This window comes from Trachemys scripta, chromosome 2, assembly GCF_013100865.1.
Source record: "Trachemys scripta elegans isolate TJP31775 chromosome 2, CAS_Tse_1.0, whole genome shotgun sequence".
Classification (NCBI taxonomy): Eukaryota; Metazoa; Chordata; order Testudines; family Emydidae; genus Trachemys; species Trachemys scripta.
In genome coordinates this window covers 111782301-111801743 of record NC_048299.1, presented here as the reverse complement: position 1 = coordinate 111801743, position 19443 = coordinate 111782301, and the positions used below count along the sequence as shown (strand labels likewise).

At 42.3% G+C, this 19443-nt stretch overlaps 1 protein-coding gene across 6 annotated transcripts in view; it reads left to right on the top strand.

Moving 5' to 3' along the window:
* TPPP (tubulin polymerization promoting protein) overlaps positions 1–19443 on the top strand; it is a 124106-nt gene that overhangs the window by 24073 nt on the left and 80590 nt on the right. For 5 of the 6 annotated variants that reach the window (XM_034761419.1, XM_034761421.1, XM_034761423.1 and 2 more), the window contains one exon: positions 9951–10265. In XM_034761419.1, coding sequence (XP_034617310.1) covers positions 9952–10265 — 314 coding nt within the window. In that variant the 5' untranslated portion in view covers position 9951. Of the gene's footprint in view, positions 1–9347; positions 9526–9950; positions 10266–19443 lie in introns of those variants that run through there. The other variant, XM_034761424.1, reaches the window with a different exon arrangement.

Below are 19443 nucleotides of genomic sequence, written 5' to 3'. Positions count from 1 at the left end.
AGTTTTAAGAATGCTTGGTGAAGATCTTATAGGTGTTGGTCTCTGTCTGAGGGGTTGGAGCAAATGCGGTTGTACCTCAGCGCTTGGCTGTAGATGATAGATCGTGTATATGTACTGTTCACTGGGCTGCACACACAATCCTCCAGTTGTTCGGGCCAAGGGCTTCCTGAAACCCCAGTTCATTTGAACAGTTGTCCCTTTACAAAGCTTTTTTTAAAATGTTGGCAGCTATGCAAAGGCCTCAGCCCAGAGATGGGATCCAGCAATGGGAGACTTAAAGGAGCAGAGACCTAAATGCAAATAATATTTTTTTTAACACGAGTCTGTTACATTTGGGGCGCATCCCAAAAACTAACCTTGTTCCCTCTCCTCCCTGTCCTCTTTCTCCTCCCCAGTCTCCAAATTAAATAAATAAATAAATAAATAAAAACAAAAAAAACCCAAGAAGGGACAAAAATATCCTGAGGCCATCTTTGTGGCATAGTAGTGTGAGCCTGGTAGACTGATGTTTGGGTGGGGTGAGGGAAGAGAGTGGTGGCAAAACATTGGTTCTCAGGCCTGCTAAAAAGTTCAGGCTGTCTCTGTGGAGGTTATAAGTTTTAGATGACACACTCTCTCTCTCCCCCCCAACCCCCAATTCAGTGGGCTTTTTGGGTGGTGTTGAGGGAAGAAAAACAAAATTATAGTTGTTTGGGTAACCTTACAAAATATGAAAATATACAATTGTGTGTGTGTAATTCAACCTTTATTTAGAATTTCCTGACTTTCTAATGTTTAGGTTTTTAAGTATACAGTGTTCTCAAGTTCTTCTTCCCTTAACATTGCACAGAAGTTGGTGTTTTTGTTTTCCTTTTCCATTGCTTAGTATGTAAAGGAGAATCAAAATCCTTTTTAGTTCATCCTAAATTCATAACCATGCTTGACTTTTTAAAAATACACAACTGGTCCATATTCACTTAGGAATATAAATCTCCTTCCCATGATTGTGCTGGGTTACATAGTTTTTGATAAGTTAAATTGAAATTCTGTTTTGATTAATGGAAAATAATGTAAAATTAATGGAGTTGGTTTCTTAGCTTTCATGTTTTGTTGTGCTATTCCGTGCCTGATTAAATTTCTTAATTTTTGTTTTTAAGGGGTTTGTGAACATTTGTCCTTGAAAGCTTACAGAAGTATTTTATTTGTATTGCCTGGAAGGATGTAGCTTCAGTTGATGATGAATCAGGTTTTTTCCTAAACAAGATACAAGGTAGCCTTTTTGCTAAGCTTCCTAGTATAACCAAGGATTTGTACATCTAAATTATAGATCAGGCTGTCAAGCAATTAAAAAAATTAATTGTGATTAATCGCGCTGTTAAACAATAATAGAACACAATTTATTTAAATATTTTTGGGTGTTTCTCACATTTTCAAATATATGACTTAAATTACAACACAGAATACAAAGTGCACAGTGCTCACTTCAGATTTATTTTTTATTACAAATATTTGCTCTGTAAAAAGAAACAAAAGAAACATTATTTCAATTCACCTCATACAAGTACTGTAGTGCAATCTCTTTATCATGAAAGTTGAACTTACAAATGTAGAATTAGGTACAAAAAATAACTGCACTAAAAACCAAAACAATGTAAAACTTCAGAGCCTAGAAAGTCCACTCAGTCTAACTTCTTGTTCAGCCACTTGCTAAGATAAACAAGTTTGTTTACATTTACGGGAGATAATGACACTTGTTTAAAAAAAAAATCAACTAATTAAATTTGTGACTGAACTCATTGGGGGAGAATTGTATGTTCCCTGTTCTGTTTTTTAACCGCAGTCTGCCATATATTTGATGACCCAGCACATGTTGTTCATTTTAAGAATACTTTCACTGCAGGTTTGACAAAACACAAAGAAGGTCCCAGTGTGAGATTTCAAAAGATAGCTACAGCACTCGATCCAAGGTTTAAGAATCTGAAGTGCCTTCCAAAATCTGAGAGGGACTAGGTGTGGAACATGCTTTCAGAAGTCTTAAAAGAGTAACATTCTGATGCGAAAACTACAGAACCCGAACCACCAAAAAAGAAAATCAACCTTCTGCTGGCGGCATCTGACTCAGATGATGATAATGAACATGCATTGGACCGCACTGCTTTCGATCGTTATCGAGCAGAATGCTTAATCAGCATGGAAGCATGTCCTCTGGAATGGTGGTTGAAGCATGAGGGACATATGAATGTTTAGCATATCTGACATGTAAATACCTTGCAACACCTGCTACAAAAGTGCCATGTGAATGCCTGTTCTCATTTTCAGGTGATATTGTAAATAAGAAGCAGACAGCACTATCTCCTGCAAATGTTAACAAACATGTTTGTCCCAGCAATTGGCTGAACAAGAATTAGGAGTGAGTGGACTTGTAGGCTCTACAGTTTTACATTGTTTTTGAGTGCAGTTATGTAACAAAAAAAAAATCTACTTTTTAAAGTTGTACTTTCATGATAGAGATTGCACTATAGTACTTGTATGAGGTGAATTGAAAAATACGATTTCTTTTATCATTTTTACAGTGCAAATATTCATAATAAAAAAATAAAGTGAGCACTTTACACTTCGTATTCTGTGATGTAATTGAAATCAATATATTTGAAAATGTAGAAAAACATCCAAAAAATTTAATACATTTCAATTGGTATTCTATTATTGTCTAACAGTGCGATTTAAAACTGTGATTAATTTTTTTAATCACAATTAATTTTGAGTTAATCATGTGAGTTAACAGTGATTAATTGACCGCCCTAATTATAGATATATGGTGGTCTAAGCAAAAGGGCTTTTCCATGGAAATCTGTGCCAGCCATGAGAAAAGGTACAGCCCTAATTATAAGATCTTGGATCTTGTGTTTTAGATAGTCAGTCAGATAAGTTCTTTGAAGTTAGCTTGCTTTTCATCTGAAATTTGACTTTCAAAGTGTATGGATTTGGAGCTCTTCTGATAGCTTTTCCCGATTCATTGAAAATACTGTGGTGTGAGGGTGATTTATTTATGGGCCAGAAATAGAGTTCACCTCAGAAAGGAATTATTTCAAGGCCATGATGTTCCTTCATTTAGCTATGCCAATAACTTGTTAATTTATTAGTATATTTTATCTCTGATTTGCTCACAGACCATTCTCAAACATGATTTTCTCAGAATAATGTAGGGTATATTTTTTTTGACTAATTCTTGCGGCCAGGTTCAGAGGTGATATGTAAGTTAGTCTCTGAAGTGCACTTATGCAGATTTACCAATATGTGCAAGAGGATCTCAATAAGTGTAATTAACACACTGAAAAAGGTGTAAGTTAAAGGAATACCGTCAACTTAAAAAAAATCAAACTTGTTTCAGAAAATGTTGAACACCTGATCTCTGAGAAGTAGGCCTCTTTGACATGTTTCAACTGGTTACCCAGCATCACTAATGACTATTTAGGCTGTAATCAAAAACCTTGGCTGTGGTGTCTGTGCTTGCTTAGTGCTAGGTTGACATGAAGCTGGATGAAGCTCCATCTGGACAGAATGAAAGCAATGCTGGTCAGTTGGGGAAGCATTTTGCGGTTGTGGTGGGGCCTGGCTTACCCTTCGTCCAAGAAAATTTCAGTGTGTCATGTTCAGTGTTGATTTTTGAATCCCAGATTGATTCTGGACCACCAAATGGCCTCAGTGGCCAAACAAAGCTGCTGTTTTTCATCTCTTTTATAAACTGGCACACTCACCTCGTCGCAATTCTCTGAACCTACATGGCTTCTAGATTGGATTGCTGTCATGTGCTCTACATGGGATGACCATTGAAAACTTCCTGGAAGAATTAGCTGGTGCAATGTGGGGCTGATGAATGATGTCAGCTGCTGGTGTCCTACCACAGCAGGTCTTTGACAACTTCACTCCTCTTGTTTGTTGCTGGGTACAATTCAAGATGCTAATACTGACCTATGAAATCCTGTTTGGCATAGTGCTGGCTATCAGAGACCCTTCCTTTCTCTAGGAAACCTTTGTCACACTTAAGGTCAGCTGGGGCACCTGAGTTAATAGCTCCTAGATTCAAAAACTTCTGTGGACGTGGAGCAGGGCATTCTCATTGAAGAGTCTTCTGCTCCAGAATTCACTTTTCCCTCTGGTTTGACAGAGCTGAAGTTTATAGATCTTTGTGGCTTAGTTTTAGTGCCTCTTTTCTTAGGCTGCACCAGCATTGAGGGTTTTCTTAAAATCTGTCACCCTTGTTCTAGCGTCAGCGGCCAAAAAAGAATTTGAAGAACAGCTAGCCAAAGACTCAAAAGTAATAGCAAAAAATGTTCTAAGTCCATCAGAAGCCTGCTAAATGACCAGTGGGGCCACTGGATGATTGAGATGCTAAAGGAGCACTTAAGGACAATAAGGCCATTGTGGAGAAACTAAATGAATTCTTTGCATTGGTCTTCATGGCTGAGGATGTGAGGGAGATTCCCAAACCTGAGCCATTCTTTTTAGGTGACAAATCTGAGGAACTGTCCCAGATTGAGGTGTCATTAGAGGAGGTTTTGGAACAAATTGATAAATTAAACAGTAATAAGTCACCAGGACCAGATGGTATTCACCCAAGAGTTCTGAAGGAACTCAAATGTGAAATTACAGAACTACTAACTGTAGTCTGTAACTTATCATTTAAATCAGCTTCTGTACCAAATGACTGGAGGATAGCTAATGTAATGCCAATTTTAAAAAAGGGCTTCAGAGGTAACCCGGCAATTACAGGCCAGTAAGCCTGACTTCAGTACCAGGCAAACTGGTTGAAACTATAGTAAAGAACAAAGTTGTCAGACACGTAGAAGAACATAATTTGTTGGGAAAGAGTCCACATAGTTTTTGTAAAGGGAAATCATGCCTCTCCAATCTACTAGAATTCTTTGAGGGGGTCAACAAACATGTGGACAAGGGGGATCCAGTGGATATAGTGTACTTAGATTTTCAGAATGTCTTTGACAAGGTCCCTCACCAAAGGCTGTTAAGCAAAGTAGGCTGTCATGGGATAAAAGGGAAGATCCTTCCATGGATTGGTAACTGGTTAAAAGATAAGAAACAAAGGGTAGGAATAAATGCTCAGTTTTCAGAATGGAGAGTGGTAAATAGTGGTGTCCCCAAGGAGTCTGTACTGGGCCCAGTCCTAGTCAACATATTCATAAATGGTCTGGAAAAAGGGGTAAACAGTGAGTTGGCAAAATTTGCAAATGATACAAAACTACTCAAGATAGTGAAGTCCCAGGCCGACTGCGAAGAGCTACAAAAGGATCTCTCAAAACTGGGTGATTGGGCAACAAAATGACAGATAGAAATTCAATGTTGATAAATGCAAAGTAATGCACATTGGAAAACATAATCCCAACTATACATATAAAATGATGGGGTCTAAATTAGCTGTTACCACTCAAGAAAGAGATCGTGGCGTCATTGTGGATAGTTCTCTGAAAACATCCACTCAGTGTGCAGTGGCAGTCAAAAAAGCAAACAGAATGTTGGGAATCATTAAGAAAGGGATAGATAATAAGACAGAAAATATCATATTGCCTCTATATAAATCCATGGTACACCCTCATCTTGAATATGGTGTGCAGATGTGGTTGCCCCATCTCAAAAAAGATATATTGGAATTGGAAAAGGTTCAGAAAAGGGCAACAAAAACGATTAGGGGTAGGGAACAACTACCATATGAGGAGAGGTTAATAAAACTAGGAGTTTTCAGCTTAGAAAACTCATGGCGATCGGGGGAGGTCCCAGATGACTGGAAAAAGGCTAATGTAGTGCCCATCTTTAAAAAAGGGAAGAAGGAGGATCCGGGGAACTACAGGCCAGTCAGCCTCACCTCAGTCCCTGGAAAAATTATGGAGCAGGTCCTCAAGGAATCAATTATGAAACATTTAGAGGAGAGGAAAGTGATCAGGAACAGTCAGCATGGATTCACGAAGGGGAAGTCGTGCCTGACTAACCTAATTGCCTTCTATGATGAGATAACTGGCTCTGTGGATGAGGGGAAAGCAGTGGATGTGTTATTTCTTGACTTTAGCAAAGCTTTTGATACGGTCTCCCACAGTATTCTTGCCACCAAGTTAAAGAAGTATGGGCTGGATGAATGGACTGTAAGGTGGATAGAAAGCTGGCTAGATCGTCGGGCTCAACGGGTAGTGATCAATGGCTCCATGTCTAGTTGGCAGCCGGTTTCAAGTGGAGTGCCCCAAGGGTCGGTCCTGGGGCCGGTTTTGTTTAATATCTTTATTAATGATCTGGAGGATGGTGTGGACTGCACTCTCAGCAAGTTTGCAGATGACACTAAACTAGGAGGCGTGGTAGATACACTAGAGGGTAGGGATCGGATACAGAGGGACCTAGACAAATTAGAGGATTGGGCAGAAAAAAACCTGATGAGGTTCAACAAGGACAAGTGCAGAGTCCTGCACTTAGGACGGAAGAATCCCATGCACTGCTACAGACTAGGGACCGAATGGCTAGGTAGCAGTTCTGCTGAAAAGGACCTAGGGGTCACAGTGGACGAGAAGCTGGATATGAGTCAACAGTGTGCTCTTGTTGCCAAGAAGGCTAACGGCATTTTGGGCTGTATAAGTAGGGGCATTGCCAGCAGATCGAGGAACGTGATCGTTCCCCTTTATTCGACATTGGTGAGGCCTCATCTGGAATACTGTGTCCAGTTTTGGGCCCCACACTACAAGAAGGATGTGGAAAAATTGGAAAGAGTCCAGCGGAGGGCAACAAAAATGATTAGGGGTCTGGAGCACATGACTTATGAGGAGAGGCTGAGAGAACTGGGATTGTTTAGTCTCCAGAAGAGAAGAATGAGGGGGGATTTGATAGCAGCCTTCAACTACCTGAAGGGGGGTTCCAAAGAGGATGGAGCTCGGCTGTTCTCAGTGGTGGCAGATGACAGAACAAGGAGCAATGGTCTCAAGTTGCAGTGGGGGAGGTCCAGGTTGGATATCAGGAAAAACTATTTCACTAGGAGGGTGGTGAAACACTGGAATGCGTTACCTAGGGAGGTGGTGGAGTCTCCTTCCTTGGAGGTTTTTAAGGCCCGGCTTGACAAAGCCCTGGCTGGGATGATTTAGTTGGGAATTGGTCCTGCTTTGAGCAGGGGGTTGGACTAGATGACCTCTTGAGGTCCCTTCCAACTCTGATATTCTATGATTCTATGATTCTATGACTACTGGGGGATATGATAGAGGTCTATAAAATCATGACTGGTGTGAGAAAGTAAATAAGTGTTATTTGCTCTTTCTTATAACACAAGAACTGGGGGTCACCAAATAAAATTAATAGGCAGCAGATTTAAAAAAACTAAAGGAAGTATTTTTTTACCACACAACACACACTCAATCTGTGAAACTCTTTGCCAGAGGATGTTGTCAAAGCCAAGACTGTAACAGGTTTTGAAAAAGAACTAGATAAGTTCATGGAGGATAGGTCCATCAATGGCTATTAAGGGTGGACAGGGATGGTGTCCCTAGCCTCTGTTTGCCAGAAGCTGGGAATGGACGATGGGATGGATCACTTGATGATTGCCTGTTCTGTTCATTCCCTCTGGGACACCTGGCATTGGCCACTGTCCGAAGACAGGTTACTGGGCTAGATGGACCTTTGGTATGACTCATTGTGGCCATTCTTATGTTCTTAATAGTATGAAGAGCTCTCTTTTTTTAATGTAATTTATTTGAATCTCTGAGTCTTTATTTAAACCTTTAAAAATATACAGTGCTGCTTCAAAGTCTGAGCTATATCACTTATGGACATGTTATGCAATGCAAGTTTATCATGTAATGCCAGTACAAAGCTCCCTTTGTTGTAGTAGTCTTTGTCACAAGATTGCCTATAGTGTAGGGCTACAAAATTCTAGCTTCAAGAAGTTCATTCTAACCTCCTACTTCACAATAGATTGCTCTCTCAGCTCTCAACAAAGACTCCTACAGAGAGGATGTGCTCTGTTGAAAATAGGTAAAGATATATGCAATAGTTGTATATGGTTTTGTTAACAGAACCAAAGCGATGTTTGGGAAAACCTGTGAGGGTCTTGAGAGTTGTGTAGAACTAACCTAGGTACTTTATTAAGAGTAAGAATTACAATTCTGAAAATGTATTGTCCTGCTGGTAAATATGAAATAATATAGTGATTTCTTAAATATTTTTGTCTGGGAAGTAAATTTAAGAATGAGTTAAGGTAGAAAATTCAAATGAGAATTACATTATTATAGTTTAAACAAGAAATCTGAAATACTAGAAAAAAGGAAATTTACTGTTCCAATACTAAACTTTGTCCTTCTGTTTTCTCCCCCCTTCTGCCTAAGGGTGAGAGATGCTAATCATTGGCCACATGAAATTTGTGTGCCTTGTTGAGAGTGTGAATTCCAGTGGTACGGTCTTTAGTTGCATGTTGTTACAACTTGTACCTGCACTTCGAGATTGAATACAGCCTGGTGTCTCTGTATCTGGTGCGTATTGGGGCAGGTTAAGGGCATGTCCTTGGAACCCAGGCTCTATCCTGGAAAAGGCCCCAAATAGATCAGCAGGTGTTGCACAACAAATAGCTGATGGTCAGCTGCTGTTGCAGAGTGTGGGACTCAGGCTAAGTAGGAAAAGGAGAAATGTGGGTATGTCTGAGTCCTCTGAGGTGACATCAGATAATTTGGTGACTGGCCTGAGGGGAGGCAGAAGCTGTGCCAAAATCTAATCTAGGCATTATATACTATTCATTGCTGTCATATGTGAGCACTAGGGTGACCAGATGTCCTGATTTTATAGGGACAGTCCTGATATTTGGGGCTTTTTTTTAAATACAGGCTCCCCCCCCCACCCCTGTCCTGATTTTTCACACTTTCACCATAGTGAGCACTGGGATCAAACAAAAAGGACTTTGCACGTAATTCAGGAGTAAAACCCACACTTGGTCACATATGGTATTCTCTACACAAATTAACTAAACTATATTAAAAGATTGTGGTCTCTTACCCATTTCAGAAGCAAACACAGAGTAAGTACACAAAGTTTTCCAGCCCATATCCAGAGAGGGTTGAACTGGATTGGAGTTGTGTATTTTCCCCTTACTACTGATGAGTGCTCTGGATAAACCAGTGTTGGAAGATTCTAATTGTAAGAAATTGTACTGCTCTTTTGTATTGTTGCTTCTTCTTTCTTGATGCTGCCGGCAAACAGGTGTTATGCTAACTAGCAGCGTGCTCAAGTTTCTCCAGAAGGGCATATCAGACATAGGTGCTGGAACTAGGGGTACTGTGGGTGCTGTCGCACCCCCTGGCTTGAAGTAGTAATAACAACCAGATACATGGTTTCCACCTTCAGCACCCCCACTATAAAAATTGCTCTAGCACCCCTAATATCAGACTGTGAGTGAAAGAAAGTAAAGCAGAGGGACCAGATGAAATCAAATCTGAACGGCGTCATCTGGAATAGGAACATGCTTTTCTAGTGCTACAACTTCCTGCAGGTGTTGAATCCAGCATGCTGTAGCAGGTCAGTGCTCAGATCTTTTACCTCGTAGTTAGTTTTGCTAACAGAAGGGCGCAAGAATTTAACGAGAATCCCTGGCCGTGTGGACCTTGCTTCTAGGCACTAAAAGTTCCATAGTGTGTTTTGACGTACTGCTATTTCAAACATTTAGTGTGCAGTAAGAGGGTCCATGCTGTCATTTTGTGTTCAGCTAGCGTGCTGTAGATTTGCACCCTGGATTGCCACACACTAGCTCTCCATGTACATAAACCCTACTAGAAAGTATCAAGTTACTACTAAGTGTGTAGTGTAAGCTCCCTTCACAGATTGTAACATGGACTGTAGCATGTGGAAAGTCTAGTTCTCAAGGGACAACCTAATAAAGAAGGTGAACTATGCAAATTAATCTGCAGGGAATGCATTCATCTTTTTTCCCCTCCTCTTTGCAGCATGATGGCTGACAATAAAACAAAGTCCACTAAACCTGCAAACAAGACTCCTCCAAAGTCTCCTGCAGATCCGGCAAAAGAGAGAGCAGCCAAAAGGCTATCTTATGAGTCAAACAGTTCCCATGAAGGGGCCATGGCAGCAGAGCTTAGTGCTCTAGAAGAGGCTTTTAGAAAATTTGCCATCCACGGAGATACCAGAGCCACAGGAAAAGAACTGCATGGGAAAAACTGGTCAAAATTATGTAAGGACTGTCATGTGATAGATGGGAAGAATGTGACAATCACGGATGTTGACATCGTCTTCAGTAAAATCAAGTAAGTTCCTTCCCTTTTCTCGCTTCCTTGTCTTGTTATACTTTTGCACCCCCTCCCAGGTTTATATTCTCTCCACCCCCCCCAGCTGATTTGACTCATAGAATTAACATTTTATGAGCAATATCAGGTACAGCACACATGTACCTCTGCCACAATTACACCCTTTCATATTTGCTTTATGACACTGTTTGAAAATGTCCTTTAAACTTAGGGTGACCAGATGTCCCGATTTTATAGGGACAGTCCTGATTTTTGGGTCTTTTTCTTATATAGGCTCCTATTACCCCCCCATCCCCTGTCCCGATTTTTCACACTTGCTGTCTGGTCACCCTATTTAAACTTCTGAGCAGCTGTCCTTAGCTGAGTTGAATGTTTCATGTCTTAAGCTACAGTATGTTCAGGAAAGATGCATGTTTATGACTACAAGCTGCTAACTTTAATTAAAAAAAAAAAGTGTTGGGTAAGTGTCATGAATGCTTGTACTAAAGGAGCTCTGGTTCAAGTCAGGCTACAGTGTTGGTAAGTGAGGGGTCACCCATGCATAGTTTTACAGTTTTTAAACACACTTGTAAGCCAGAAGGCTGGGGCAGTCCAAAGAGCAGCCACAGACCCTCACTAGTTTTTTCCCCTTAGAGGCTAAGAGTCCAGTTTGACTGAGGTAATAAATAAGATTTTTCTTGATGGTCCCAATCTTGTGTGGCATGGGCATGCATCTACATCACAAATACGCCATCCATTTTTTTGTGGCTGAAGCCTTCTACTTATCAGCCACCAAAAACTGGATGGTGTACTGGTAATGAAGACGCATGCGCCTGCTGCCCAGAGATTGGCACTGCCAAGCATAGGCGCCAACTTTCTCCAGCGCTGGTGGGTGCCCGTGCCACCCCGATTCCACCCCATCCCTGCACCTGGCCCCACCCCCATTCCAACCCCATCCCCAAAGTCCCCGCCCTAACTCCACCCCCTCCCTGTCCCTATTGGATCCCTTCCCCAAATCCCTGCCCCGGCCCCGCCTCTTCCCCCAGCGCGCTGCGTTTCCCCTCCTCCCCCCTCCCTCCCTGCCCCGCAAATCAGCTGTTTTGCGGTGCAAGTGCTGGGAGGAGGGGGGAGAAGCAGGAGGTGGCGGCGTGCTCATGGAGGAGGTGGAGGCAGAGGTGAGCTGGAGCAGGGGGGCAGGGCAGGGCCACGGGGAGCTGCCGGTGGGTGCTGAGCTCCCACCAATTTTTTTCCATGGGTGCTCCTGCTCCGGAGCACCCACGGAGTCGGCGTCTATGCTGCCAAGCAAATTTTATTTATTACCTCAGCCAAATTGGAATCCTAACCTCCAAGGGGAAAAGCTAGTGAAGGCCTGTTCCAAAACCCAATAAAGTCAATGGAAAGACCGTTAGTTCAGCGGACTTTGCATCAAGACCTAAAATTGCTATCTTACTTGCTTCCCCCTCCAAACTGCTTAAGTTTGATCAGATGTGGGGACACAAACATATCAGCTAATTAGGCCCTCTGTCCTTCATTACCTTAGAAGTTGTTTAAGTTGCACAACACTTAGTTTTATTTAAGGACAAATTTTCAGCCAGTTTCCTTAATTGTGCTAATAGTTTGCAGGAATATATGTTTGCACATGCCCAAACCCACAGTTTCGTGTGTAAATGCTAATTTGAGGCCATGCAAATTGAGGCAGCTGGTTCAATTAGGGAGACTTGCTGAAAATTTGACCCTTAGAGCCCACCAAAGATAAGAAATACAGAGAAGAAAGGACCCTTTACCCTTTATGGGTTGTCCAATGTGATGTACACGAGTCATAGGATATCATGGCATTAATTCCTGAATTAATCTATTGTTTGTTTGAACAACCTCATCCACTGGCTTTTTCTGAGTGGGGAAAAAATGCTGTTTGTGGTGAGTATGTTTCCTCTCACGGCAGTTTGCTTCTTGCTCTGTCTTCAGCTGACAAGCCAGCGTAGGCACTTCAACCCTTTTGTTCTTGGGTTAGCCTCTTGCCATCTCTGCTCCCGTGACAGTATTTTTCTGGAGATTCTGTTGCCATAACCAATCTCTGTATTTCAAGTGGAATCTTATCAGCAAACTAGCCCACTGTAGTAGATGGCTAAGCTTGGAGGTCTTTGGGCTTTCAGTTTTGTGTTTTAATGAATTTTGATGGATGATGTCAATGTTTATTTTAAAGTATTCTTTGGTTTTGATAAACTTAAATATTTGTTTGTTGCTAGCCTAACAGGAAATGACAAATCCTAGGGCTACTTTCTCAGGCCAATTTCCATGCAGTAAATGATGTGATGGGCCCTTAGTATTTCAGAAACTGGCTGTTCACTAGATTGATGGATCCCGAGGACTCAGACATGATGCCTACTGGGGTGGAGTGGATTCACTTATGCTCTGTGGGAGTGAGGTGTGGATCCAATGGTGCAAGTAGGGCGGTACGGTACACTGTACCAGTAAGCTATTTATAGCTGGTACGGCATACTGGAAAGACACAGTAGGAGCAGAATGTGTGGCCACCGCGTGGCCCCAGGGTGGCAGCTCCTCCAGTGCGGTTGTACCGCCGCCAGCTTTTCCACACAGCTGCATGCGTACGTCTCCTGTCCGGGGTCTGTACAGCAGTCCCGCCGGAGGACAGGGCTGGGGGCGGGGCTGCCGTGCCAGAGGAGCTGCCGGCATGGGGCCGCCCAGCGGTCCCACGGTTTGCTGCTTTCACCGTTGCAGTTTCCAGAAGAGCCCTGCAGCACAAAAGGAGCAGAACCCCATGCCGGCAGCTCCTTCAGCACGGCTGTACTGCCCCCTGCCTTGTCCACCCAGCGCTGTCCTCTGGCGGGGCTGCTGTACAGATCCCGGACAGGACTCAGCAGACGCAGCTGCGTGGAAGGGCTGGGGAAGGGGCTGGGGGCAGTACAGCCGCACCGGGCTCGGTTGTCAGCATGTCTGAAAAAAATATTCTCTGCCGTCAGAGGGAGCTAGTTTGAAACTCTTCTGCTGGCAATTCCCAAAGCTGGTGTGACTGTGAAGTGGCTATTGTTCCAGAGAGCAAGCCCTGCTCTTCTCTTAGTAGCCCACACAGCAGCTGTGCCATGTCCACCCATGGGAGCGCTCCCCTCTCCAGGTAACGTGGGATGGATCATGGGGAGGGGGAGAGTGTGGGGCCCCGGGCTGGGGGCAGGGTGGGGTCACATGGGGACGTCATGCGCCTCTTCTCCCCCCCCCCCCCCAGCTGGTGCTGCGTACCGGTAAGAAATAAATTCTGTTTGCACCACTGTGTGGAGCGTTAGGGACATGGGGCTAGAGGGAGAACACACTGATCTAAACACAGGCCACTTCCACTCCCCAGTGCTCCCTATTCCCAAGGAGGTAACCAATACATGTTTTGTTGTATAAAAATAGCCCAGGAATTCCTGATGTCTCAACCTTTGCTGGAACGACAGAGCTGCAGTAACTCCCATGCAGCTATTACAGGGTTAATTGCTTCCCTCTTTAGAAATGTGGATCACTGGGTTCTTCCTCTCCTGACTGCCCTGAGGTGCTGGCTCTTCTGCCTGAGAGAGCCCTGTCTTTTCTCTTGGCTGTCTGCTTCCTTCTGGAGCTATGCAGTGTAGTTGTAGACGTGCTGGTCCCAGATCTATTCAGCGTGGGTGAAACCAAACAATCACTATGCTCTCAAATGAACTCGCACAGAAAAATGATAAAAGACAAAACCACCCTCCCACCCGTGGGTGAACACATTTCAGCTATCACTTCGTATCTGACCTCTCAGTTCTCATCCACAACACGTTCTAAAGACAAGCCTGGGAGTTTAAATTCATAACTCTGCTAGACACTAAAAATCATGGATTGAACAGAGATGCTGGATTTATGGTTTATTACAACAACCTATAATCCACTAATTGCCTCTTTGTCCTATGACTGCAGAGGTGTCAATGAGTCACTTTACCTTGAATGGTCCCTTAGCATATTTGCTAACTACTTATGCTAAACAATCTGTGCCACCTTGCATTTAGCTGTCACACTCTAGAGTACCTTTCCCAGCCCTGAAGGAGAGTTCTGTGTGGTTCGAAAGCTTGTCTTTCTCACCAACAGAATTTGGCTCAATAAAAGATATTACGTCACTCACCTTGTTTCCTTTTGGAGCTGTCAGCCAAGGACAGTGCTGGAAGAAGGGAACTTGGCCTCTTACCCCCCTGTCAATCAACTGGAGAAACCAGTCTTCCATTACCTTAGGAGACCGTATGCATACTCATTGCCTCTTTAATGTCATTCCTCAGTGCCCAGGTGGGGTGGAGTCATGAGTAGGATGTAAGTGTTGAGTAGCCACTGCTGGTTGGGTGGCTTTCAGAGGCTTCTACGCAAAGGTGCCAGGACACAGGATTAGCCTTCAGGTACTGTGTGTTCCATTTTGTGCATCCGAAGAAGTGGGCTGTAGCCCACGAAATCTTATGCTCAAATAAATCTGTTAGTCTCTAAGGTGCCACAAGTACTCCTGTTCTTCCTTCAGATACTGTTGTCTGTTGATACCTGAAGTCACCATGTTTAATAATTGGAAGATAAAATAATTTATTTTAGAATATTAATTCCTTATTAATTAATTGCCCACCCATTGTCGGCAAGTGCAGCATAAGTTTAGAAAGTTCCCTCTGTATATATAATTATTTTTAGCTATGACATTTCTTTTTGTATTTTATCGGTGGAGGGAGAAATAGGCAATAACTGTCATTTAACTGTGAAAATTTCAATATTTCAAGCCTTCCTTAAAAGATTCTACCACATCATTTCTGTACACCCTTTTTCAATAGTTATTTTTCCAACTTGTTTTTGTGATTTGTATTTTTTTGTTTTGAGGAGTTGGTTCATTGTGACAGAAGCTTTAATTTTCACTAGAGATCACATATATATTTCATGTAGCATTGTAATTATGACAGGTGTGTTAACAGGATCAGTGAAATCCTGCGAAGTGCTGAACAGTGCACACATTAAAAAGCTTAAATAAAAACTAGAATGAAATCTTATACATGTAAAAGGCTAAGAGGATCAACTGCTGGAACACTGGCAGTGTAGTCACTTTCTGGACACCTGGGAGACATGTGTAAGCTTGGTGTATACTGGTTGTGCTCAAACAAATGCAACATCTCCTTTCCTTCTCCTCCCCTCCATACCTGGCCAAAAAATCAATGGGCAGATTCTGTGACCCTTACTCACAGATTGAGTAGAACCATACTTTGTTGTGAGTAGTCCCATTTTCCCCCAGTGGGATTATTTCCAGAGAAAGGTAATAATAATCAGTGTATGTATGTGGGTTCTAGGCAGAGTTGGTTGAAATTTTTTAATCCAAACTGTTTTTCAACAAAAATTTTCAACATCAAACACCTGAAAATGGAAACATTTTGATAGGGAATACCACTGTGGTGCCTCATGGGAGTTGTAGTTTAGGTGCCTAAAGCTCCCATTCTCCTCTATGGGTTGGGTTCCCCAGCTGGACTACGTCTCCCATGATGCACCATGGCCAAGGACTCCCAGGGTGCATTATGATGGATCAGCAATAGGGAAGCCATGATGCACCGTGGGAGATGTAGTCTAGTCAGGGAGCCAGGCCCATAGAAAACAATGGGGGCATAAGGCATCAAGGAGGCATTTCCAAATTGGATTTTCAGCTGGAATTTTCAGAGGGGACAATTTTCTGATCAGCCGTACTCTTAGGGTATAACTGGGAAAACTTTCTGGAATCTAGAGACCATTTAAGCTTGGTGAAATCAGTCTACAGTCAGAATCAGTATATCTACATATGTATAGCTGCTAGTCTGGGATGAAGGATAGCTTTTAAAAATCAAGAGTAGGTGATCACTGCTGACTTCTTTGCTCAGAGTCATCTGAGTGATGGAGTTGGTTCAGTTGTTCAGAGATGCCTTTTTCTGCTACAGGAAAGCATTCTCCCCCCTGCAGAGTGCTGGTACTGATAGAACACATTGGAACTTTCCCTGGGAGGTGCTGAATACCTTGTAGGATCTGGTAATCTTTTCTCAACATGAACAGCATTTATTGGACTAAGCAAACTTAATCTATGAAAGTTATAGTGAATCTACACTGTTTGAAAGGCTGGAAATGTCTGTCTTTCTTTCCTTATAGCTTTTAAAGGAAGCTCAGCTAAGGTTCATTATATTGCTTAGCATTGATGATGAAGCCGTGTGGTAGCTTGGTTACACTATTTCAATTAAAATGAAAAACTTGGAGTCACTGTCAGTCTCTAGATGAGGATATAAATTCAGACTGGATTGTAGTTATGCTGGTGGCCTTGTGTGAGAGGATGATATACAGGGTAGAAGATAAATTGAACCGATCTGGGAGTGGATGGCTTCTGAATGTACATTAAGGTAAGAGGAAGGGGAAGCATAGGTATGAAGAACATACAAAAGTCGAGATGATTGGAAAAATACAAAAATTTGTGTGTTACAAGAAGACGTGAGTTGAGTTCATTGGTATTTATGGGAATGTATTTTTTGTTTGATAATCATCCGGATATTTACAGACACTTAAGAAAACACTCATAAATCCCAGATGTTTGATGGATAGATGAAATTTCTATCATCTAAACTTTCATTCCAGAAATGTATTCTGTGTAAGGCCCTTCTTAATTTGTGATAGTGCAGCAATTGCGGATTCCTCAATATTAGGCTTCCAGTGCAATTTTGATATTTATTAGCTTGCTGTGCAGTCCACAATTTTGCATGCATTTTTGGGTTTGCAACACACACTTTTTTCCCCATTAGTGTAATAGAACCTCATTTATCCAAACTGATAATGGCTGGGGGCTCGGACTGTCAGCCCCGGGTGGCTGGGGCTTGGGCTGTCACCCCTGCGCATTAATGACTGAATATAGTTGCAGCAAAATGTCTGGTTATCACCAAAAAATTAGGCATAACTTAATACTTGAGTGTTTATATTATTCCAGCAGTTTTTTCTTAAACAAATAGGTCTTCTCTGGCTTTTCCACATTACCGCAGTTAATAAAGGTTCATTATTACTTTTCCGTGATTTTTTTTCCATGTCTTGTCTGTAACTCAGCCACAGTTATTTAACAGTCATCCAGCGATTCAAGAAGGGCCTTAATTATTTGCTATTTGATCACCATTCATTACTCTCAAATTTAAAAACTTTGTCACCCAGTCAGAGAATGTAAGCAGAGGTGACTAGTTACAGACTGTAAATAGTTGAAGTGAACAGCTTGAGAACAATTCAAAGGCTGTTCACACACATGAATATTTGTATAAAGCATTCATTGGTAGAAATTGGGATTCCGAACAGAAAAAAGAACTAAATTAACAACAAATAATCAAACCAGTTTGATTCAAAAGGGTTAAATTAACCAGTCTGAGACCACGAATAGGGAAACAGATTTCTGATTTACATGTTTCACATGCTACAAAAAGTTCAGACACATTTCTCAATATCTATAACATCATATGGATATTGAACAGGGCTATTTCATTTTTCTTGCCTTGTAAAGGAAAGTGGAATTATTATAAATGAATGATAAAGTTTTACAATGCATTGTGGGATAAAATAATGTATTAAATCCAGTAAACCAAGACTGTGAAAGCATTCCTTGCCATGTACACTTTCATAGAGAGAACTGTTAGGTGGAAATGCTCATTGCCTCCCTGAAGCTACCAGCAAAACTATGTAAATGATATTTATCAGATGAACAAGTTCAACTTGTCATGGGAGATAGTAGACTCAGAATGTCATCACAGCCTACAGAGTCTTTTTTTTCCCACATACCCCTGGGTTTTATGCTATGGTATGTTGCCTGTGCACTTATTTATATTGAAGGAGAATCCTGGTTTTAAAGATAGCTTTGGATTTCAATTTCCTCATGTGTGATTTTTATTATAATTGTTTACTGTTGTGTATGAATCCAGCAAAAGCAGAAACCTATACATACCACTGATAAGCAAAGAAGCCAAGGTTTACCTTGTGGGAAGTGTAATTTTTCAAAAGGTCCTCAATCACTCTTTGCATATTTAATGCTGTAATTCAAAGCAAGGCACAGCCACAGTAGTGCCCCACCAGAAGGGAGACACTTTTTTAAGATATTGGATAGTGAATTTTCATAGCAGAACCTTAAAAAGTCATTTATTTAGCATGGATGTTTCTATAACTGTGATAACTGTACTTCTGTCTGTATGCTTGGCTAATGTTAAAATACTCTGCTTTAATAGAAAATATTTAATATTAGCTCACTTGATCGCTGCTATTTTTTCTTGCACCTTCCGTGCTTTATTTAGAAGGTATGTTTCTTTTATGATTGGCATACTAAAAAGAGTGGTAATGCAGGCTGGACAGTCCTGTAAAGTTGTTAGAGAAACACATCAAGCAAACACTAGGTAAAGTTTGGAATGGAGGGTTCCTTAGGCTTTTTTCAGCACTGCGGGCAGCTGCCTTCCTTTTTAGAAAATTTCTTCTTCTTTGAGTGCTTGCACGTATCCATTCCATTGTAGGTGTTGGCACACCCCGAGCACAGTTGCTGGAGTTTTTTCCCTTAGTGGTATCCATTGGGTCTACTCTAGCACCCCTGGCATCGTGCACTCATAGCATCGGTATAAAGGGCTCTGCTGACCCTGATCCCCTTCAGATCCTTCTTACTGCTTGTGACAGTTGCTGGAACCCTCATTGTCTAGGCAATCCTTCTCTTAGTGGATTTTCTCTCATTTTTAGTGTACATAGTTAGTGTAGTTTTAGGAGTTTCTAGATAGTTTAGTCTCCTCCGCTCTGAGATAGCGGAGTTGTCCACCGTCCTGGTGCTAGGCATGCCTTGGTCACCGGGATTCAAGCCTTGTGCTTCGTGCAGTAAGTCTGTGTCTATGAGCGAGCCGCACTCAAGCTGCCTCAAGTGCTCAGAGGAAGCTTATAGAAAAGACCACTGCCAAATTTGCAAGGAGTTTAAGCCCTGGATTCAGAGGGACCAAGCTGTTCGATTGAAGGTCTTCCTCATGGAGGCGGCCCTAAGACTGGCCTCGGCGCTGTGCGTGGTCATGGCACCAGGGCCGGTGGAAGGATGTTTCGTGCCCTAGGCAAAACTTTCACCTTGCGCCCCCCCCGTCCTGAGCCCCGGTCCTGAGGCACCCTCCCCTCCGCCCTGAGGCGCCCCCCCCTGCAGCAGCTCCCCACCCTGAGGCACCCC